Source organism: Nannospalax galili, unplaced genomic scaffold (assembly GCF_000622305.1).
Source record: "Nannospalax galili isolate Female #2095 unplaced genomic scaffold, S.galili_v1.0 scaffold617, whole genome shotgun sequence".
NCBI lineage: Eukaryota > Metazoa > Chordata > Mammalia > Rodentia > Spalacidae > Nannospalax > Nannospalax galili.
In genome coordinates this window covers 2,599,192-2,624,068 of record NW_008341872.1, presented here as the reverse complement: position 1 = coordinate 2,624,068, position 24,877 = coordinate 2,599,192, and the positions used below count along the sequence as shown (strand labels likewise).

At 37.1% G+C, this 24,877-nt stretch overlaps 1 protein-coding gene across 1 annotated transcript in view; it reads right to left on the bottom strand.

Moving 5' to 3' along the window:
* Rsrc1 (arginine and serine rich coiled-coil 1) overlaps positions 1-24,877 on the bottom strand; it is a 413,201-nt gene that overhangs the window by 371,287 nt on the left and 17,037 nt on the right. The window contains exon 3 of the mRNA XM_029565584.1: positions 23,919-24,044. Coding sequence (XP_029421444.1) covers positions 23,919-24,044 — 126 coding nt within the window. The remainder of the gene's footprint in view (positions 1-23,918; positions 24,045-24,877) is intronic.

The window sequence follows — 24,877 nt, the reverse complement described above, 5'->3', positions numbered from 1 at the left end:
ACATAGTGCTTGTGAAACTCTTGGAAGAGCAATAAGACAAGAGCAGGAAATTAAAGGAAGAGATCAAATTATCCCTTTTTGCAGATGATATATCTAAGAGATGCTAAAAATTCCACCAGAAAACTCCTAGAAATTATTAACACATTCAGTAAAGTGGCAGGTTACAAAATTAACCTACAAAAGTCTATACCCTTTATATATACCAATGACAAGCAGTCAGAGAAAGAGCACAGTGAAACCCTCCCATTCACAATAGCCACAAAAAAATAAAATAAAATAAAATACCTTGGAATGAACCTGACCAAAGACATTAAAGAGCTCTACAAGGAAAACTTTAACTCTTTAAAGAAAGAAATTGAGGAAGACATCAGAATAAAATATCTCAGAATAAACCTGACCAAAGACATTAAAGACCTCTACAATGAAAATTTCAAATCTTTAAAGAAAGAAATTGGGGAAGACATCAGAAGATGAAAGGACCTACCATGCTCAAATAAATTATAAATTAATATTGTGAAAATGGCCATCCTACCAAAAGCCATTTATAAATTCAATGCAATGCCAATCAAAATCCTCATGACATTTTTCACAGAACTGGAAAAAATCATCATAAGATTCATATGGAAGCACAAAAAAACCTCAGGTAACCAAAGCAACTCTGAGCACTAAGAGCAATGCCAGGGGAATTACTATACCAGATTTTAAGCTGTATTACAGAGCTATAGCAATAAAAACAACATGGTACTGGCACAAAAATACACCCATAGATCAATGGAACAAAATGGAAGACCCAAATATGAGTACATGCAATTTCAGCTACCTGATATTTGACAAAGGGGCCAAGAACATTCACTGACAGCATGTTCAGCAAATGGTGCTAGCAAAACTGGATCTTCAACTGTAGAAGAATGAAACTAAACCCCTATCTTTCACCTTGCACAAACATCAATTCCAAATGGATCAAACCTCAATGTAAAGCTTGAAGAAAACATTGGCAAAAACCTACAAGATATAGGTGTAGGAAAGAATTTTCTAAACCGGACATCAACTGCTCAGGAAACAAGGTCAAGAATCAACAAATGGGACCTCATTAAACTAAAAAGCTTCCGTGTGTCAAAGGAGGCAACCAGGGAAGTGAACAGAAAACCCACAGAATGGGAGAAAATCTTCACCACCGACACATCTGATAGAGGTTTAACATCCAGAATATATAACAAACTCAATGAACAGAGAATCAAGACAGGAAGCAGCCCAATTAAAAGATGGGTTAAGGAGCTGAACAGAGTTCTCAAAAGAAGAATATGGCTAAGAAGCATCTTAAAAGATGTTCAACATCACTAGTAACTAGGGAAATGCAAATTAAAACCACTTTAAGATTTTGTCTTACCCCAGTCAGACTGGCTAAGATTAAGAGAACAAATGATACCAAACATTGGAGAGGATGTGGGGAAAGGGGAACACTCATCCACTGTTGATGGGGCTGCAAACTTGTTCAATCCCTGTGGAAAGCAATGTAGAGAACTCTTAAAAAAATACATATGAACCTACAATTTGACCCAGTTATACCACTCCTTGGCATATACCCAAAGAAACACTTGTACATCCATGTTTGTTGCTACTCATTTCACAATAGCTAAGAGACGGAAGCAACCTAAGTATCCCTCAATTGATGAATGGATAATGAAAATGTGGTTCATATATACGATGGAATTTTATTCAGCAGTAAAGAAAGATGAAATCATGAAATTTGCAGATAAATGGATGGAACTAGAAGCTGTTATACTAAGTGAAGTAACACAGACTCAGAAAAATAATTGATGTATATTCTCCTTCATATGTGGATCCTAGAACCAGATCCTGATAAGTGAATATGTATCCAGACATAACTACAGGAACCAGGATAATGGAAAGGAACCAGGGAAGTAAAGGGAATGAAAGAACCTGCAAGAGAAGAACAGTAGGAAGAAGGCGTTAATAAGGGAGATATGGATAAAAATTGGGTTAGTTTAAGGGAGGGAGAAGGGAAGGGTATACAAGGAACCTAGGGGATAAAGGGAAAGAAGGAGCTCAAGAGAGGTAGGACCATAGGAGAAGGGTATTAGTAAGGGAGAAAGGGGGGAAATGGGGGCACCTTAAATGGGGTATCCATGATGGAGGGGTGAGACAATGAGAGAAATAAATGATGCCTAGCTGGTTTTAAAAACCAGAGCGAACCATATTAGTCCAACAACCTACTTGCAAATTATACATACAACTAGATCAAAGACTATAACATATGACACACAGTAATTAAAAGTACCAGATTGGTGGAACTAACCTTCTTGGATGTTTAACAGACATACTTTGAGGCCTATACTAATTTGGGCAGAGGGACATAAAGGACAGTTTTTGCTCCTTGCCTTCCTAGGTCAACTAGTTTCAGGGGACTATGAGCATCTCTCAAATGTTCTGTAATTGTGGTGAATCACCCTGTCCTCTTGATCAAGGAGGCTGTGAAGACCCCACAAGATGGACTTGAACCAGTGTCTAGTCTACAAAGAGGAAGGTCAACACGGAGGAAATATTTCCACCATGCTTCCAAGCGAAGCCAGCCATGGTTGAGCAGGACCTTTGCCTTATCTTCACACAGGCGGAACTGGTAAAAGAAAGGAGCCAGGGGCTCCTCCCAAGCCCATGTGACCCCTGAGGAACAGATCCTCAAACAGCCTTAAGAGTAAAAATAAATTGGTTTATCTGGGCCAGCTGTATGGCTTTAATCACTCAAAAGGAAAAGTATAACCAAAGATTAAAAGTGCCAATATAGTTTTTTAAGAGTCCATATGTATAGATAAAGGCTACATAACAAGCAACAATGCCAGATAGGAGATACCTTCTTCTGAGTTGTTGGCCAGGGTGGCCCAAGGGACTCCCAGATAATAACCCAGCATAGAACTGGGAAAAAGAACAGCAGAACCCCCACGCAAAGAAAAAAAAAAAAAAGAAAAGAAAACCAAAACTGAAAAAGTCATTTTTTAATTGTTCATTTAAATCAGTATGTTAATTCCTCACAATCTAAAAATATAACTATTATACAATGCAGCAATACCACTTCTGGATGTATATCCCCAAAGTCTAAGCCACCGCACCACTAAAGAACCTACATACCACGTTTATTGTGGCATTATTTCAATATAATAGTCAACTATGGAATCAACCTACATGGATGAATGGGAAGAGAAAATGTATTTTATACAATAAATAAACACCAATAAAAAATTCAGTAAAAATTTTTTAAATGACATATATCATAAATCTTATTTTCATATAATTTAGAGATCAAATTGAGTTTAATAACTAAGTATTTAATATTAAATATTCAGTTTATAAATGAGGAACTGACTCTGAGAAGGCTGTTCCTTTTTTGTTTGATGTTTGCTTCTTTTTCAAACGTGTATGAGTGTTTTGCCTGAATGTATATAAGTGCACCATGAAAGACCAATGCCCCGGAGACCAGAAGAGGGCATTGGATTTCCTTGAACTGGCATTACAGACGGTTGTTAGCCACCATGTGGGTGCTGGGAACCAAACCCACATTCTCTGCTGAGTCATCTCTCCAGTCCCTATTTGTTTGTTTTGAGATGTGGTATTATTATGACACCCAGGCTGGCCTCAAGCTTCTGGAACAGGAGAACCTCCTGTTTAAGCCTCTTCATAACAGGAATTACAGGTATACACTACTGAGCTCTGATGAGACCTCTTTCTGTGCTAATTCTAATTTGTCTGAAGCATTACTTCCTAATCATTTCAAATGTTTCTCAGTGATAACAATCAAACTCAGGCTTAAAGCTTAATCCATACATTGAAAATTAATGACTGAGTACACACACCAAGCTTCTCTAACAGCAAACAAAATCAGCCTTCATATGTTTATTAACATTCTAGCTTATAAGTATGTAGGATGGCAGAATATATCCATGTCTGAATGGACATATAAGGTCTTCCAAATGAATGTTCGGACCTAAAACATAACGAATAAATGCTGGGCATGATGGCAAAAATATGCAATCCCAATTGTCAGGAAACTAACGTAGAAGGATCACAAGTTCAAGGCCAGTCAGGTCTACACATTGAGACCCTGTCTCAAAAAGGAAGGCACATGGAAAGGGAGAGAGAGAGAGAGAAAGAGGAAGAAAGAGGAAAAGAAGCAGTCCTAAGTAGAGGCTAGAGAAATGACTCAATCAGTAAAACGATAACAAGAAGATATGGGTACAGATCCCTAGCACCACATAAAACTCAGGCATGGCAGTGCACACCTATAATCCCAGTGTTGGGAAGGTACAGGCAAGAGGATCACTGGAACTCACTGGCCAGCTAGCTTAACCAAATCAGTGAGCTCCAGGTTCAGTGAAAGACCCTATCTCAAAAACTAGATGGACAGTGACTGAGGAAAGCAGATGCCTTTGGCTTCTGGTCTCCATGCTTGGTAAACACATACACATATCTACATGCATCTGCATGCACAGGTAGAGATGCACAGGAACATGTATACACACATCCACATACACCACACATACATACAAACAAACAAAACAAAAACAAAAACAAAAGAAAAGAAAGGCTAAGAGGGCGCACATTTTGAGCAAAATAATCACATGTTCAGGGGCCCTGGCACAGACAAAGAACTGTTAAAACACTGATGTGCTGTGACTAGGTGTGGAAAGATGTGATTGAAAAGGAAGGAGCAAGATCACAGGGGGACACTGGCTTCATCGACACTTTGTGTTTTATTCTAGACCATTGACATATGGGAGGAATGACCAGATTTCCATTTTTGGCTCCATGTAAAGAAAGAATTAAAGGAGAAGCTCCAGAAAACTACAAATAAGGGGTGTATAACTTGGAAATGACTGTTTTTCTGTCTTAAACATTATTGATTTCATAAAAACAATTTGGGAGGATCAGGGAGGTAGCTACGTGTGGCCTAACACACACAAGGTCCTGGGTATGATCCCTAGCACCGATGGGGTAGGGAGTCAGGGGGTGAGGAAGTGCTCGTTACACTAAATAGCACAGTTTAGAATATATATGTGTGTGTGTCTGTGTCTCTCTCTGTGTGTGTGTGTGTGTGTATGATTTACCTGGTTTATCAAATATTGAGGTAATAAACATTAAAAGAAAACTTTTATCTAATTAAAATAGTTTTGAGGGATCATGAAAAAAAAAGAAATCAAGGAATAATGCTCATAGTATCAGAATCTTTAGGCCTAGGAAAACATTGTCAATAAATTTATCACTAATGACTGAGGTCACCTGAAAGAATATTTCACAGTGCCTCATTTCAAATGTTTTTCATTCCATACTAAACATATTGTGTGATAAAGTAGAAGAAAAAATATTGAACATAAAAATCAAATATTATAACCAAAATTATTTGGCAACTGCTGATCTGTCTTCCACAAAAAAGATAATTAAAAGTTAACTGAATATCTTTCTAAAGAGCTTCTTGTTCTGCCTATGTTAGATACTGAATACCTCCAGGGAGACAGCAAAAGAAAGTATTTTCTAGCTATACACCATCAAGGACAAAAGTCAGACTAATCAAAACATCCCCACCAAGAACTCCCGGACATCAACTTATAATTCAGTAAAAGAATATTCAGCATATGCAGCCTTGATCTTCATGAAATGGCTTCTCTGTCAAGAATCTTCCACTTGCCATTCAAAGTGACTAATCTAAAAAAATGCTGAAAATGATGCAATGCATATTTTTTTCCTTTCAGATAATAATATCATTTTGTAAGCGAAAAGCAAGTGACAGAAAAACACCAGTTACCTTCATAATTTGTTAACAAATACTATGATTCTATAAAATCAAGATGTGAAGGTAATTGTTCTTTAAAATATCACTGGGAATTAGGACATTTATAAACACATGGCTTAATAACTTAAACAAAATAAGGCTAAAACTATTTTAAACAATGAATAGTCATCCAAGAGTCTTCAGTCAAGTTAAACATTCTTCTCACATAAATTTCGACATAGATTTAGCCCTACCATTCTGGCAAAGTATTATGCTCTAATAAGAAGTATCCTAATCTTCACCCAGCAATATTTCCAGGCTGATATCATTATTCTCATTTCCCTGAATAATATCCATACTCCAGGGCCATCTTCTTTCTCATATTCAATATCATGCATGCTTGTATCAAGGTTCTTTTCTTCATATCCTGTCACAGTATCAATCACTGCCTCCTGTCCACTCAATCCACTTTTGATTTATCAGCCGCCGTCTTTCTGGACTCCATAACTCGACCCAAACCATTTTAACAAGACATTGACAAATAGCACCCAGTATCACATCAACCTGTTCCACTTAGTAAACTAAGAAACAGTAACTGTGACATCTCTGCATAAGTATTCCATTCTATTCCCCAGACTGATGTATATTAATGAGGAGATGGTATTTGAAATGCTTCTTCCACATCAGCATCTAATATGATCAAATTAGGAAATGGGATGATTTATTAAATTTTGTAGAGCTGAAATATTTCTTTATATCGCTGTATGTGTGGTTTCAGAAAGTGAGCTGTTACTTTCAATTTTTCTACTGAAGATGTGCCTGCATTTCACAGACGAATTATTGTCTTTAAAAAGATTGCAAGAAGGCAAAATGTTATTAAGCAAATGCTCAGTAAAACAAACTAAATCAGTTTTAAAATTCCTAATTTAATGTAAATCTTGGTTGTTTCACTGAAATTCAGTTTGTGATCTTATTAAGTCATATTTGCATCATACTGTCTTGCTGTAGGACAGTTTCAAATTTATAGCATTACCAAGAGGTTTCACTTCTTGACTTTTAAGATATGTCCTCAATAAAATGAAATAATTGCTCTCTAAGCACACATTTTGTTCTGATTTTCAGACATAAGACAAAATAGAGATCAATAGGTTAAAAAAGCAAAAGAAGGCAATCAACCATTTACATTATTTCTATAATTTTTATAATTAGATGTTAAAATATTCTTTGTAAATGTTCTGTTTTAAGTTTAATAACCATTTCATGGGCAGATTAAACTATAAAGGGGTTTAAGTGGATATTTAATATGGTCACAATAAAACAAAAGCAGAAATGAGAAGGAATAAATGAAACACTCGTGTGTTCCTTAATTCTTTCCTCACCTTGTTTCTATTTTTAGGTATATACATGCTCCAGGGGTCAAACTACTCACTTCCAAACCAAAGAATTCCCAAGTTTAAAAGACACATTTAAGTCTGACATCAGCACACTGGTCCTATCATCACTTGATAGTTTTCTAATGGCACCTCAGTGATTTCTTATTCATGAACAAATTAATGGATTGCAAATATATGAATACAAAGAGGTTTTTACTTTATTCATTGATTATAAAATCGCTGTTAAAACCGACAGAGCTATGAGGAGAAAATATTACAAAACAAGAAAAGAGAAGGTGACCCGATCCAAAATTGTGAGCCCGGACATTTACTTAGATCTTATGTAAGTAAAGATAAGTTATTTGTTCACTTTCACATGAAGTGATGCAATATCTTACAATTTTAAAGAGGTTAATCCAATTTTAAAATGAAAAAATCAATATTGTTCAAATTGAAGAAAAAATATAAAGAATGCTATATTTTTAAGATGCAATCCAATCTTCTTCCTTAATACTCAAAACAAGGATACTAGACAAAAGCAGATGATGAGAAATTCTGTCCTGTGTTCCTTAAAGGAACAGAGAACATGAGAATTAAACATTTTCTAAAAGCTTGTTGACACTAAAATCCAATAAAATAGAAGTAAATTCATGAGTATGTTATATAGTGGGCAGTATAAAGAATTAAAAAATGCTTTATGAAAACAATATTAATGCTGATCTTTATAGTTTACAAGTGACTTTTTTTGTTGTTGTTGTTGTTGTTATAGTGATTGTTTTCTGGGAAAGCTTACATAGCCTGAGCTGGTCTTGAACTTGTGATCCTCATGCCTCAGCTTCTAGAGAGCTAGGATTATGAGTGTATGCCACTAAGCCCAGGGACAAAGCCTTTTCTTTTTTTTAGCTTTGAGTTTTGAGGCGGGGTCTGACTATGTAGCTCTAGCTGACCTGGAATTCACTATGTAGACTAGGTAACCCAGAACATGCACCAACATGCCCAGCCAAGATTTATTTTTTATTTTACATACATGTGCAAGTTCCTGAATGTATGCAAATATACCACATACATGCCCTGGTGCCTACACAGGCCAGAAGAAGGCATCCGATTCCCCAGAACTAGAGTTACAGGCAATTGTGAGTAGTCTGATGTAGCTGCTGAGACCCAAACCCAGGTCTTCTGGAAGAGCAGCAAATGCTCTTAACTGTTGAGCCATCTCTCCAGCCCCCTCAAAGTACTTTTGAAACAAATTTTATTAAATAAGTACATTTTCTGAAATTATGTTGTACTCTTCTTCCAATTAATAAAATGGTATCATTTGTTCAATCTGTAATACTACTAATGAAATTTTCCTAACTTTCTCTAATATACAATAATCGATATCTTCCCTACTATCACATGTATAGTCTACAGGATGCATTTTTCTTTCTTTTTTCTTTCTCCATTTACATATGTGAACATGCAAGCAGAGGCTGGAGATGTCAGGATCACCTTCACTCACTCACCTATCTTATTCACTGAGGCAGGGTCTCTCAATCAAACCCAAGCTCAGCCATATGGTTAGTCTTGCTACCCAGTTTGCTCTAGTAATCCCATCTCTGCCTTCCAAGGCTGGAATTACAGGTGAGCCACCAGGTCCACCAGGCACTTATGTAGCTTCTAGAGACCCAAATTCCTGTCTTCATGCTTGGTGCAAGTGCTCTGAACACTGAGCCATCTCCCTTATCCAAGATGCATTATTTTAAGACTTATCTGAGGATGTAATTACCGTACATCACACTCAGGAAAAATATATTCAGTTTCACTCTATGTGTTCAAAACAAAATACGCCTTTATTGAAGAAAATGATTCAGGCAAATGAGCTCAGAGAGTGAAGATCAAGAAGTATTTGTATGGGAGTTTCCAGGTGATGGTGAAAATTGTTGATGTAAATCTCTCAAAAGCATCTACACACGAGTCTCTGAATATGATTTAATAAATTACATTACTAATGCAATTGTAGTAATTGTACTGCATTATCTCAGTTAGGTAATAAAAAGAAAATCAGAGCTGGCGAGATGGCTCAGCGGGTAAACCTGCTGCCAAGCTTGAACCCATGTGGTACAAGAGAACCAGTTTCCACAAGTTGTCCTCTGATGTGTGTGCGTGTATGTGTGTGTGCACGCATGTGTGTGCGCATGCATGCACCATGCACACACATACACAATAAATAAAATGTAATGTTTTTTAAAAAGGAAAAGAAAATCGTAACCGACATGTTAAGAGCACCTCTGTAATCCCATTACTCATGAGACTAAGGTGGAAGGATCACTTGAGTTAGGAGTCTGAGGTCAGCCTGGGCAACACAGAGACACATTCTTGCAAAAACAAAAACTATGAGAAGAAAATCAAGTTGACCATGAAATTAATCTTCAATGAATAGAAATGGCTACCAAAGTCAGACAAGTAATCAAAAGGTGAAGGTGAAAAGAAAAAAAATCTTACAAAATAAACCATAATTTGTCTCAACAGAAAGCAGCATTTAAAAATTAACACCATTTAATGCAAAACAAACAAATGAAAAAAAAATGCACCACTTTTTCAGCAAGTGAGAAAGATTCTTTTTCAGGAAACCAGTTTAAAAAAACAACACCTATAGCTAGCATTGTATTTAAAGGTGAAAGAGTGAATGAACATTTTCCTATGATAGAGAAAACGGAAAGAACGTCCACACTCACCATATGTTTTTCAACATTAAAATGTAAATGTCCTAGACATTAAAATGAGCCAAGTTAACAAGATAAATTGTGCACAGCTCACACAAGGTAAGTAAAATCTTTACTTTTCAGGTAAGAAGATTTTTCATAGGCATCTTCAGGAAATCCAGTAGAACTACCAAGAGCAGTGGGACAGCAGGCCTCCAACAAGTACCCACAAATATGCAAAGCAGGGACAAGACACAAAAACACATAACACATACAAAGTATACAATACAAAATCAATCTGATTTCTACACATTGGCAAATAATTGGAAAATGAAATATTAAAATAGTTCCATTTTCGTTTCCTTTTCATACTGATTTGGTTCATTATTTCATAATTTAAAAGAAATGAAATACATTTATAGAAAATTGAAAATGACAAGCTAATATCAACTACAATCTCATGCATCTTTCAAATTACTACTCAAAATATATTTTAAAAATGAATTCTTACCTATCCTAACTCCAGTCCATCCCTGAAGTGGCCATTGTAAAAAATCGTCATATTTTTGTTTTAGGGGGAGGGGGCTTTTGTAGTTGCTCAGGGAGGGAATTGTTTTGTTTTGAGACAGGGTCACATGTAGCCCAAGTGGTCTTGAACTCACTAAGTTGAGAATGATCTTCATTACAGATCCTTCTGCCTCAGCCTCTCATGTCCCCCCGGCTGGAACTATAGGCATGCACCATCACATCCAGTTTATTTTTCCCTATTCGTATCAATGCATAAGTCCATATAGACACATACACATATTTATGTTCTTTTTTATTTGACGTTTTGATTTCATTTGAATTTTTTGAGGCAGTCCCCTGTAGCTCAGACTGGCCTCAAATTCCTCACTATACAGCCAAGAATAACTTAAATTCCTGATCCTCTTGTCTCCACTTCCCAAGTGCTACAATTTTAAGCATGAGCGAACATGTGCAATATAAATCTTTTATTAAAAAGTAGGTACAGGGGCTCGAGAGATGGCTCAGTGGTTAAGAACACTGGTTGTTCTTGCAGAAGACCCGGGTTCAAATCCCAGCACCCACATGGCAGCTAACAACTGTCTGTAACTCCAGTCCCAGGGGATCTGACAGCCTCTTCTGACCTCTGCGGGCATTGCACGACACAGGTGCACTTACCTACATGAAGGCAATACACGCATACACATAAAATAAAAATAATAAATATAATTTTTAAAAAAGTAGAAAGAAGTCAGCTTTCAATAGCATAAAAATGTGGAAACAAATATAACAAAATATGCATGCTATATACTAATTGTTTATGCAATCTAAAAATGCACATGTTGAAATGCTAACCTCTTAGGTGGCAGTATATGGAGATGGGGCCTTTGGGAAGGAATCACTTATGGAGAGTCAAACTCTCACAATGGGATCAGTATCCCAATAAGAAGAGACGAGGTAAAGGTTGCTTCCTTTCTCAGTACTCTCCACCATAGGCAGAAATAAAGCAAGAAAATGGTCAGCTATCACCCACAGAAAGAGCCCTCACCAGAACCCAACCATGCAGGTTCTAGAATTTATTGTTTGTTTAAACCACCTGTAAAGTACCTGGTCAAAGCAGCCCTAAAACAATGTCAAAGACATTGACACTGAAAACTACACTGCTGGGAGAAACTACAGATATGTTAAGTAAATGAAGATATACAACATGTTCAAAAATTGGAAGACCCAATCTGCTACGATGGCAATTCTCTTCATTCTGACTCAGTGAACTACTACCCCTCAAATTCCAATAGTCTTCTTTGAAGAAATTGTTAAGCTGATTCTGAAATGCAAACAACAAAGCCTATTTTCAAGACTTACCATAGAATCATAATAATAAAAACTGTATAGAACTGGTACAAAAATAGAGGAAGTGAACCAAACTGACATCATGACGTAGAATCTCACTCATATAGTCAATTAATTGGGTTTAGGGGTTTTGTTTTGTTTGTTTTGGTTTTGGGGCTTTAGGAGTGGGTTGAGACAGGGTCTCACTATGGAACTCTGGCTGGTCTAAACTTGCTGTGTAGATCAGGCCGGCCTCAAACTCACAGAGATCCACCTGCCTCTGTCCCCCAAGTCCTGGGATTAAAGGCATGCACAACTAATAAGCCTGGTTAATTAGTAAGAAAGTGAAATACTTAAGCTAATAGTGCGAGACTACTATGCAAAAATAAATGATCCTAAACCTCTACCTCCTACCATCCACTCACAACATTTAGACATTAAGCAAATGATAAAGTAATTACTGCAAATGAGATACTTGAAAAAGCAAAAGTCTACAAATCACAATATTTACAGGCTGAAAAAAATCCCTCTCTGAAGATACCGATAAACTGCAAAAGGAAAGATGGTAGATTTGCAGGCTAAACCTGGCACCTTACCCAAATAAAGTGATGCCACCAGTGACAGCAGTATCATGAACCCTTGATATCATACATTGAAGAACACATATCACTTCTTGACAGTCTAACCCAAAACACATAACTCATTCTAGTCACAAGAAAAGCTCACACAAACTCAAATTGAGGGACACTCTACAAAGTAAAAACATAAAGTATTCTTCAAAAGCATAAAGGTTATGAAAAATTATGGTAACCATTTTTAATTTTTTTATTTAATAACCACATGATTAGAAGAAGCATTTCATTACAGCTTTAACATATTCAGTAACACATTCCAGAGCAAGGATACATCTCTTTCAAAAGTGGCTGTAAATTTTTAGGTTCACAGTTGAATAAATACAGTTATACAATATTGTACTCAGTATAAAGTCTGTAAGACATAAAACTGAAGGACGTAACAACTTTTACAGTAAGGACATTCTTTGGAAAAATGATTTTACTTAACCTTACAACCCAAAACTTATATCTTAGCTGCTTATAATACAGACAAGATCTCCAAGCTTGTCTCCTCTTATGACCTGATCATAGGGCCTTAATCCCTTATAACCCTTCTTTGTTCTTGATTGAAAATAATGTTTGAATGGGTCTGGAGAGTTGGCTCAGTGGTTAAGAACACTGGCTGCTCTCCCAGAGGACCTGAGTTCAGTTCCCAGCACGCTCATGATGGCTAAAAATCATCCAAAACTCCAGTTCCAGGAGATTTGACAGCCTCTCTGGCATCCACATGGAGCACTTACACATATGCAGGCAAAACATTCATACAAATAAAAAATGTGTTTATGTATTTATTTATATATAAACACTGCAAATAGCACTTAGCTCAAGAGAAATTGGTAATATGTTTATGATTACATGTTTGTCTAGGACTAGATATCAGAAAGGACAAAATTTTCTGATAAGGATCCACTTTTAAAAGATGGATGAAACAGTCTCCATAAAACAAACAGCGTTCCCTTGTTTCCCAGAGAATTCTGAAGGAACAGGTTTTCAGCAGTTCATGGCTACTCCTAGTCCTAAAATGGATGCTAAAAGTCAATCTATTTTTTTAATCAAGGCATAATAGTAATGTGGCTTAAACGCTACAAAAGATTAGCAAAGATTGAGGAACTTTCTCAGGCTGGGAAAGACCAAGAAGAGATAACACTAAATGCAAAATAGGATCTTGGACTGAATCCTGCAACTGAAAAAGAGCATTATTGGGAAAACTCATGAGATTTAAATGAGATATGTGATCTAGTTATTAGTGCTGCTCATCTCTATTTTTTAACTGCAGTGAGGCGGTAAAAGGGATATATGAGAATTCTGTTCTGTTTTTTGCAACTTGTCTATTAGCCTAAAATTAGTTTTAAGTTTTTTTAAATGTTTTATTTATTTTTATGTGTATGAGCATATTGCCTGCATGTGTGTATGTGCACCCATGTCCTGCAATGCCCACAGAGGTCAGAAGAGGGCATCAGATCCCCTGGAACTGGGGTTACAAATGGCTGTTAGCTGCCATGTGGGTACTGGGAATCAAACCTGGGTCCTTGGCAAAAGCAGTCAGTGTTCTTAACCACTGGGCCATCTCTCCAGCCCCAGTTTTAAGATTTTTAAAAAAATTTTAGGTGTATGAGTGTTTTGTGTACATGCATGTTAAGTGCACCAAGTATACATAATGCCCATGGTAATTAGAAAAGGGTGTCAGAAACCCTGGAACTGAAGTTACTGGTGGTTGTTAGCTGCCATGTGGGTGTTAGGAACAGAACCCAGGTCTTCTGCAAGAGCAGTCAGTGATCCTAACCACTGAGCCACCTCACCAGCTCCTTAAGATATTTTTAATGACTATAAAAATAACAAAAAGAAATAATTTGGGGCTGGAGAGATGGCTCAGCAATTAAAAAGCACTGGCTGCTCGATTCCCAGGTTTGATTCCCAGCACCCACATGGTGGCTAACAACCAACCTTAACTCCATTTCCAGGGGCTCCAGCACCCTCTTCTGGCCTCTGCTGGCATTATAAAACATGGGTGCACTTAAATACGTGTAGGCAAAACACTCATACATATGAAATAAAAATAATGCATTTTAAAAAGTAATATTGAAGCCATGCGTGGTGGTGCATGCCTTTAATGCCAGCACTTGGGAGGCAGAGGCAGGCAGATCTCTGTGAGTTCAAGGCCAGCCTGGTCTACATAGTGAGTTCCAGGTCAGCTGGGGCTACAGGGAGACCCTGTCTCAAAAAAAAAAAAAAAAAAAAAAAAAAAAAAAAAAGTAATATTGACAATAAGGACAGCAAGACATCAGAACCAGAAATGAAAAGTGAGATACAGCTTTACTGAAACAGGCATGAAGAACCATTCTGCTGCACCTCCCTCTCCTGCTAGCTGGCAACCTCAGCTCAGCTCAGAGCTTTAAGACGGAGGCACGTGGGGCTAGAGAGATGGCTCAGTAGTTAAGAGTACTGGTTGTTCTTGCAGAAGACCTAGGTACAATTCCCAGTACCCACTTGACAGCTAACAACCATCCATAATTTCAGTTCCAGGGGAACCGACACCTTCTGACTTCTGCAGGCATTGCATGACATGGGTGCACCTACCCACATGCAGGCAATACACTCATACACATAAAATAAAAAATGAAAAAGGAGGAAAGCACAAGGAAGAAGAAAGGAATGGAATGTACATCCAGTATTTTGACCCCAAGAGACAGGCAAGTACTAATTAAACCAGTTTGAGATCAGTGAAAAGCAACACAGAGGAGAGTAAAGCTACATCACCTGAGGACCTGAGAGAAGCTGGCTTTTCTTGTATTGGGAGAAGACACCCTTGAAAATGACAGAGAAGACTGGAGCTCATGCTCCCAACATTCCATCATTTTAGAGAGCTACCAGAGCAACAGTATCTGTAATCTCCTATTTAAAAAGCTGATGTACTGCATTTCTACAGGTCAGTAAAAGCAAACGAAGGATGATAGGTTGCAACCAAAGCATCAGAGAATATCCACTAATGCAGATACCTGAAAGAACAGGAGAACATAAGCCCTGAAATAGAAATTAGCAAATATCTCTACGGAGAAAATCACATCTAATGCTCAAAAGCTGCCCAAAAATTGACCAAAAATCTGCAGAAGCCCCTGGACTATTTAGATAAATTGACTGGTACAGGACTTCCACTGTACAAAGCCAGTCCACAAATAGAGAGAACTGTCTTTTCAGTTGCATAAAATGTAGCAAAAAAAAAAAGATACAAAGAAATAAGGAAACTTAATTCAATCAATAAATCTACAGAAACCATCCTAAAGAAACAAACCTAAATGGTTATTGGGGGAAGGGGAGTCATATTCCCCAATGGTGTAAGCCACTGGTAAGCTGCCCTTGCTCAGGTAAATAACGCCAACTCATGCTCATGAAAGGAACCCTAAATAAATTCAGACAAGCACACCAAAAAAAAAAAAAATTATAGATGTCAGTCACGGTAGGAAAAGCTATAATCCCAGCATCTGAGAGGCAAACAGGAAGATCATGACTTCAAGGCTTACTTGTTGCAGCAAGTTCTAGGACAGGATGGACTACAGACAAGGTTGTCTTTTTAAAAAGGAGGAAGGAAGAAGAGAAGGAGGAGAGACAAGGCCTTCAAACAGGACAGCAGACACAGTAGGACACATCTCTAATAACAGCACTTAGGAGAGTGGGTCAGGAAGATCTTCATGAGGTTGAGATGAGTCTGTATGTGTGGCGGGGGGGTTGTTTGAGGCAAGAACAGCAAAAATAATTATGAATAAAATGTAAGAGATATAGGCGATATGAGCCAGACAAATATGTATATTATGGGAATTCTAGAAAGAAAGAAAACTTTATTTGAAGAAATAATGGCTGAAGCTTTTCTAAATCTGACAAATGAGCATCTAATAGACAGAACTGCCAACTAAACATACCAAGACAGAGTAAAACTGTTCTACAAAAATAAGAGCAAGTACTTCCAAGATAAACCAAAGTTGAAGTTCTTCACTACTAAATCCACCTTACAACAAACACTGAAAGAACCCGGGAAGTTGAAACCAAAGGATACTAGGCAGCAACACAAAAGCACAGGAAAAGTAAAGCTCAATGGGAAAGGTAAATATAGACAAATGGAATATAATATGATATGATGTATAAAATAATTTTGGTGGTTTTGTATTTTTATCTTTTGTTTTGTTTTTTGATGCTGGGAATTGAAACCAGGGCCTCACACATATAAAACGCATGCTTTATTACTGAGCTACATCCCTAGATCCTGTCAACAGCACTTTTAATTCTGGCACAGAATTTCAATGATAAAATCATAAAAACTGAAAACAAGTATGTATGTTAATAGATATACTGAGATGTAAATTATGATATCAATAACATCGGATAAAGACATGGAGATGTGTAAGTCGTTTTGTATGTAACTGAAGTTGCTTTAGCTTAAAACATGTTTTTGTCAGATGTTGCTATAAGCTCCATGATAATCACAACACAAAGAAATGTACTTATATAAGATACACAAGGAAATAAGAAATCAAAGCCTATCAGTACCAAAAGAAGGTACAAAGGAAAGTGGCAAAGAACAAAAGAGGGTCAAAATACTCAAGTAGAAAATAATTAACAAAATGATAACAATGCCTTTTTCTATCTATAATTACGGTTTTTTTAAAGACAGAGTCTCATGTAGACCAGGCTGGTCCTGAACTCACTGCGTAGCAGAGGATGACCCTGAACTTCTGTCCCTCCTGCCTCCAACCTCCCAAGTTCTGAGATTATAAATGTGTGCCACCACACACAGTTTTATGGGGAACTAGAGATAAAACCTAGAACTTCATGCATGTTAGGCAAATACTCTACCAACAGAGCTATGTCCTCAGCCACTGTAATTACTTTAAATATAAATAGGTTAAATCTCTACAAACAAAACTGTAAATAAATAGATTAATATGACAAGAAGCAAACAATTGCACTCTACAAGAATCAAGTCTTATGTTACTGTAAACCTGGTCAAAAACCCACTGTTGGGGAGGTCATGGGCCTTAGGAGGGGAAACTCATCACTACTGTTCTGGTAAACTGAAATGGAGCCAAACAGCATTCTAAATATTAATGTTTACACTATTCATACCCATGAACAATGGCTACCCTCAGCCTTCATCACAGAAGCTTCTCTTTGCACCCAACTACAGTGAATACAAGATAGCACTGCTCAAAGCACTAGGAATAAGTGATGGTCCAGGGCTCAGTCCTAAACAGGACATTTATACCATCCTATAGAAAGCACAGTGAGCACTGCAGAAGAGGGAGCAAACAGAATGTATAGGCCCAAAGATATAGGGAGAAAGGCTCCAAGTTGCTATCTTCAGAGCAGGACAGAGCCACTGTAATCATGAACTCACAGCAGCTGTGGCTGCCTCTGCTGGGCCTACACAAGACTGGGCAGGTCAACAGCTAATCATATGATGATGGTGGAGCAGTTCATGGGACCCTACCCCTCCCTGCCAAACTACTGGTTTCTGATGGATTCTGGGAGTGCCAGGCATTACTTTTAGTTGTGCACCCAATGGTGAGTTCGCCAGGCTCCAATGGGTACTTTCAAACCTATGGCAACACTGGCAATCCTGGTTAAAATTAGTGGATCACAAAACAAAACAAAAATACATGACGGTGGGAAAGTGACTTGTAGGGAGGAGGGAGTGATGACCAGGAGAGGAGGGAGATAAAAGAAGGTAGGGGTGAGAGTAAGCAGAATGTATTATATAAAAATATGATTGAAGAACAAATGTAATCAATAAAAAAAATGCCTTAGATATAAAGACATCTTGAACAAAGGATGGAAGCAGATATTCAATACACATCGTAACCAAAAAGAACAGACGTAGCCATACTTGTGTCAAATGGAAAATAGAAGTCAAAGACTGTCACAAGAAGAAAAGAATATTAAATAATGATAAATACGTCTATTCAGTAGAACAGAACAATTTTAACCACACATGCATTTAATATCAGAGCACCAAATATATGAAGCAAATACTGAAAAAAATTTGAAGAGAAAAATAATTAGTAACAATAGGAGGAGATTTTATTACATTTGTATTCATTTATTTTGTGGGTGTCTTATGTGTGGGGTATCCACATGCCAAGCTGTGTGTGTGTGAAGGTCAGAGGACAACTTATGGGAGTCAGTTCTCTCCTTCCATCATGTGGGTCCCAGGGATCGAACTTAGGTCCTCAAGCTTCTCATCAACCCTCTAAGCTATCCCACCAGCCTGTAGAGGGATTTTAATATTCCACTTTTGATAATGGATGGAAACCTTTAGTATAGCATGTATAAATATGTGTAGGAAATAAACTGTGATATAGTCACCATTCAAAAACAAAAAGTGAAAAGAACTGATACAGAAATGAAAGCATTATGCTAAGTTAAAGAAGATACAAGCAAAATACTACTATTATGGTTACACATACATAAAATTCTCAAGTAAAAGTGTGGCAGATCCATACTACAGAATACTGCTCAACAATAAACAGGAATGAATTACCAACATATACAACATAAATAAATCTCAAAAGTATCAAGGTTGATAAGAAATCTTAAACAAAAAAATGTTTAAAGTATATATTGTGTGACTCCACCTATGTGAGTGGAAAGAAACCCAGAGTACAGCTACCTCCGATCAGCTTGCAGCAGGCATTGATTAAGAAAAGCTATGAGTGAGTGATCAGAAAATGATAGTCATCTATTATTTTCAAAGGTATATGAATTTTGTCAAAGCTCAACAAATGTATACTTACAATTGTGCATTATAATATATATATGAATTTTACCACAAAAATTTCAAAGACTTTGTTTTCAAAAGAAAATATCTGCAAAATATTGAACTCTATGATAAGATGCTAAAGTATTTAAAGGGAAAGCATACTGATTTCTAAAACTGGATGAATTAAGAGACAGAGAGGAACAAATGGTTAGGCATGTGATAAAACAAAGATAATGGAAATATCTAGGTAGTGAATATGAATATTTACTATAAAATTATTTAAACTTTGCTATATACTTGAAATTTTTAATATATTGGGGAGGTCAGAATCCAGGGAATATATTTGAAGCAGTGATTTCAGGAAAATTTGGAGGCTTATATACTTTTACCAACAGAAGTTATACATAAATAAAAATAAATTCCCAGCTCAAACATTAGGAAATAAAAGTGCTGGCAAGATGGCTCAACTGCGAAGGGGACTTGCCGACAAGCCTGAGTTCACTCCCTGGATAACCACATGATAACTTAGCATAATCTGTGGAAACCACATGGTGGAAGGAGAACCAACTCCCACAAGCTGTCCTCTGACCTCCACACTTACGTATCCATGTCACGCATACATACATACAATGTTTTTTAATAAAAAATGTAAATCATTTCAGTGTTAGTAGCAAAAACAATGAGTATTTCTGCAAGGAACAATGTATTCTAAAATGAAATGGAGATCTTTTTTACAGGTTAAAGAACTCATTCAATTTTATGTCTTACAGGGCTTATACTGAGTTCAAACTGTATAACTGTATTAACTCAACTGTGAACCTAGAAACTTGCACCCACTTGTGAAAGAGATGTACTCTTGCTCTGAAGTGTGTTACTGAATATGTTAAAGCTGTAGTGAAATGCTTCTTCTAATCATGTAGTTATTTAAAATTTTTAAAATTAATGATAAAAAAATAATTCTTCAAAGCATAAAAATTTGCTCCTTAATAATTAGTAGATGTGAAAAACATTACCATTGAAATCTATCTGACAACTTATATCCATGCTCAGATGCCAAGGAGCTCAGAAAGTAATCAACTGTCACTAGTAATAATCAGGTATATAGAGATTAGACAGGCACGTGCAAACATCTTAGTGTCAATTGCATTAAAAATGAATTTTTCTGTATGAAACTGTGTATTTTAATAATGAAAAAAAAGTTAAAACCTCATTTAATGTTATGTCTTATAGAGTTTATACTGAGTACAATATTGTATAACTAATAATTCAACTGTAAACCTAAAAATTTACAGCCAATTTTGAAAGAGATGCATCTTAGCTCAGGAAGTTGTTATTGAATATGTCAATGCTGTTGTAATGAAATGCTTCTTCTAAGTATGTGATTAACAAATAATTTTTAAAAAAAAGAAAAAAAATGTAAATCAAAACAAAGAACAGAATAGGAAATAAGAATAGAGTATTAATTAATAAGGTAGATGACAGGAAAACAGAAGACCTAATTAATCAAAACCTATTCTCTGTTTTTTGAGAGAGGGTCTTCTGCAGGTGGTCTCACACCTGCTAAAGCTGAGGATGATCTTAAACTCCTGATCGTCTTGTCTCTGTCTCCACAGTGCTGAGAATGTAGGCATGTACCATCACGCCTGTCTTTTTGTTGTTGCTGGGTTTTTTTTTTAATTTATAGGTAATCTACTAGCTAATTTAAATAAGAGAAATGTTTAAATATATATAATAATAATAAAGGACAAAAGGAAAATAAACTCGAAAATAACAGAAAAGCAAATCTGAAATCATTAGAGGGAACTTTGTAGACTTCTATGCAAAAAAAAAAAAAAACAAAAAACTTGTATGAAATGGATAATGTACTAGACAAAACAGTTTACCAAAATTAAATCTACAAGAGATAGAATATTCAAGCTGTACAATTTCTGTTAAAGAATCAAGAAAGTTAGCTATGTATCACTCAGCAAAAACCACCAGGCCCAGATGGTTTCATAAATCTATCAAAACATCAAAGACCACTATTCCCAATAGTCCCCACATTGTTCCAGAGCATTAAAAATGAAGGAAAACTTCCCAATTCTCTTTGTGAAGAAAGGACAATGTACATACCCAAATTTAATAAAGGCAGCACAAAAAAGAAAAGACAAATGTCACGTATGAATACCAATGTGAAAGTATGAAGTTAAAAAATTAGTGAACAGAATCCAGTACTTACCAAGAAAATGATTAACAACTGAGGTTTATTCCAGAAATGCAACATTAGTTCCTTAACAGACCATGGGGTGGGGGAATCATGTGTCCTATCTACAGCTGATGAAAAGCCTTCAAGAAAATGCAGCACCCATTTCTGGGGAGGTGGAGGAGGGAGGTAATAGGCCCTCTCTTAAAACAGTAAAAAATATATCCTATAACCCTAGAGATATGAGAAACACTAGAGGCACTTTAAGTAAGAGCACAAGACAAGAATGTACATCATTTCCAGTGCTATTCAACAGTGTCCTAGAGGTTAGAGGCAATGCAATCAGGTAACAGAAAGAAAATCAAAGAATCAGACTTAGAAAAGTAAAATTATTTCTTTTTGAAGACGGAATGATAAACCCTGAAGACATGGTGACAAACTGGAACAATCAAAGAACTGAGTAGCATGGCAGGGAATGAAATTAGTATGAGTTCTGCAGGTTTCCTACATAAAAATAAGAACTAATTAGATATTACCAAAAACACCATTTACACCAGTAAGAAAAACTACTTTGGAATAAACTTAGCAAGAAATGAACAAAATGATCTATGAGGAAAATACTCCTTATAAAAAAAATAAATAAAACCTAGAGTTTGCTCTAAAATAGAACTCAGCACAATCAAGTTGTCAGCTGTCCTTTGCTTTTGGATTTGATAAAATCAGAATAAAATAACACCAAACTTTTACAATGGAACTAGGTGAGCTAATAGCAAAATCCTGAAAAAAAATTATTATTTATAAGAAAAGAGTGAGGAGGTAAGAGAGAGAGGAGAATATCCCTTCCCAACAGTAAAATATACTACAGTGGCCAAGATTTCAAGTAAAACAGACGCAAAATCAAGAAAATGGGCTGTGCACTTTATAAAACATGAGATAACAAAAAACTAATATAATCACAATCCAGAAACTGTATGTGATGGGTTAAACAAAGGAGTTAAATTTTACTTGGAAGAAAAGTTAGAAATCAATAAAGGACTTAAGGAAACAGAGAATTGGGTACATAGAACTAAAAATGAAGGAGTAGGGAGAATTCTCAAAGTGAAGATGATGGTAAAAATTAGAAGACTTATTTTGCTTTCTAACATATGTCTTCATGTTGGCAAAGTATTACATTTTAACTTCTTTCTATATAATGTTATACCTACAAAATTCAGTATCTTCAAAAGAAAGAAGTTGCCTTGCTGAAGGATATTGACCAATTCATCAGATAAAGAAACTGAAAAAATACAAACTATACATCACAAAAGGAGCAAAAATATGTTGCAATTTAGGAATATTAGTGATCCTGATTTAACATATTAAAATGTAGCAAAATATAATAAAAGTTAAACAAAATTTTTTAAAAATTAGAAGAAAGAACATGCTCAAAACAAAGCTTGGAACTCTGGTACACGTGTGATTAGTGGCACATTATAGAGAGCAGTTCATGCACTCAACACATAAAAGAGGGGGTAGTGTCAAATAATAAAAATTCAGAAAAGCTAAACATTTAGACTTTACTGCTATTATCAAGCTTCACAATAATGATAGAATATTTTATGGCTCCACAACAAAATCAGACTGCTAATGAGAATCCTCAGTTGAGGCTAACACTAGACAGAACAAAGCAGACAAGAAGTCAGTTTTTCAATACTGTTTCTATTCTTTTATTTATTCTAATACTCCTCTGTCTAAAAACCTTCACTGACTCTAAACACCTTTCTTCAAGTCCCTCAATATATGGCCCATTCTATTCAACTACATTTTCTAACACTGTCCAAGATTCACAACTCCTCAAATATTATACTATCTATACTGGACCTTGAGCAAGGCTACAAAATGCAGGAGAGATATATCTACATTAGTCTGCTCAGGTTGCCACAGCAAAATACCACAGGCATAAACAAGAAATTTATTTCCTTGGTTTTGTAGGCCATAAGTTCAAGATCAATGGAACAGTCAGTTTATTCCTTCTGAGAACACTCTTCTGTCTTGTAAAGGACAGCCTTCCATGACCTCCTTTGAGCATAAATGCAAAGATCTCTCTTCTGTTTTTTCTTTGCTTGTGTGTGTCTGTGTGTGTGTGTGTCTGTGTGTGTGTCATCTGAATGTATGCTCTGTGTGGGGGGGTCCTTGGAAGACAGAAGATGGCACTGGATCCCCTGGAACTGGAGTTACAGGTGGTTGTGAGCCACCCCATATGGGTGCTAGGAACTAAACATGGGTCCTTTGGAAGTCAGTACTTGCTCTTAACCTCCAAGTTGTCTCTCTAGCCCTTCTCTCTGCTTATAGAGCTACCAGGGCACCAGATTAGGGCCCCACATAAAAATTTCATTCAATCTTAATTACGTTCATAGAAGCTTTATCTCCAAATACAACAGGACTAGAGGGCTTCAACAAATAAATTTTGAAAGCCATAAATATTCGGTCTACATCACAGCATGCTAGTTCTAAAACTAGACTCAAAGTTTGCAACTCCTCCTCTTCCCTCTTCAAATACTTCCACCATCATCTAGAGAATGAGGTGCCACAGCCAGAAACAAATGAAAGACTGGTAAGTGAGGCTGCACTAGATCATCCAGTTCTTGTGAAAGAGACAGCAGCATGAACAGCCCCCCTTAATAATTTGAGAAGAGTTTGTTAGAAAGCAGTAATACTAATAAGCATACCTTCTTGCTCTGCTTTTTGACCTAGACCTTTGGACTCTGTAGGATTTCCCTCGGCCCCTTGAACGACTTCGGCTTCGTTTCCTCCTGGAGCTGTAGGAAGAGCTGCTGCTCGACCTGTGTCTGCGTCTAGAACAGAATCAAGTATCATCTGTAAAGAGCTTCGGTTGTGGGCATTAGGAGAAATCCGAATCGTCTCACTTCTGTTATGCTTCACTCTTTGCTTGAGGCAGATACAGAATAACGAAAATGCTACTACACCTAAACAGTCAGGTGACTGATTCATAACTGGATTAGCTACTATTTAAAATATTATGGGCCACTCTCTCCGACCCGCAGGCCTATCTCTGGGGTAAGTCGATCCATCGCGCCCTCTGAGCCTTGACTCCCCCAGCCTCATTCACCCTCCCCATCTCTCCCACCCTTCTCTCATCCTAGCCTGGGTCTAGTCCCATTCCTTGTCTTGGCACCCCAGGTACGTGGGAAACCACCACTGCTTCCTGAACCTTTGCATCCAGACCAAGTCAGTTCCTTCTCAGGTCCCCAGGAGCACTCTGGGACTGGCCCCACCCTCACCTCCCTCTGCTTCCCTGGGCTGCATGAACCACGAGCCTCTTTCCAGGACGCTGGGGCTGACCTTTCCTCTTCCTGATCCTTTGCCTCCAGACCAACCCAGCTCCTCAGTGCAGTCCCCAGGGGCCCCTGGGGCCACTTCCCACCCCCATCTTCATTTGCATCTCTGGGTGGCATGGCCACCAGCTGCCCTAAACCAGCATCTTTCCTGGGTGCGGCTCCCAGGCCAGTCCAACCCCAAATTCCTGAGGAAAAAATCTTTCCTGGAGGGATCCAGACCTTAGGAGAAAGCCTGAGAGTATCTGATCCTCATCTGACTTGGGCCTCTGTGGGAACTCCTGAAGACAAAAGCAATCTGGCCACTCCACTATAAAATCAAAAGAGAGAAC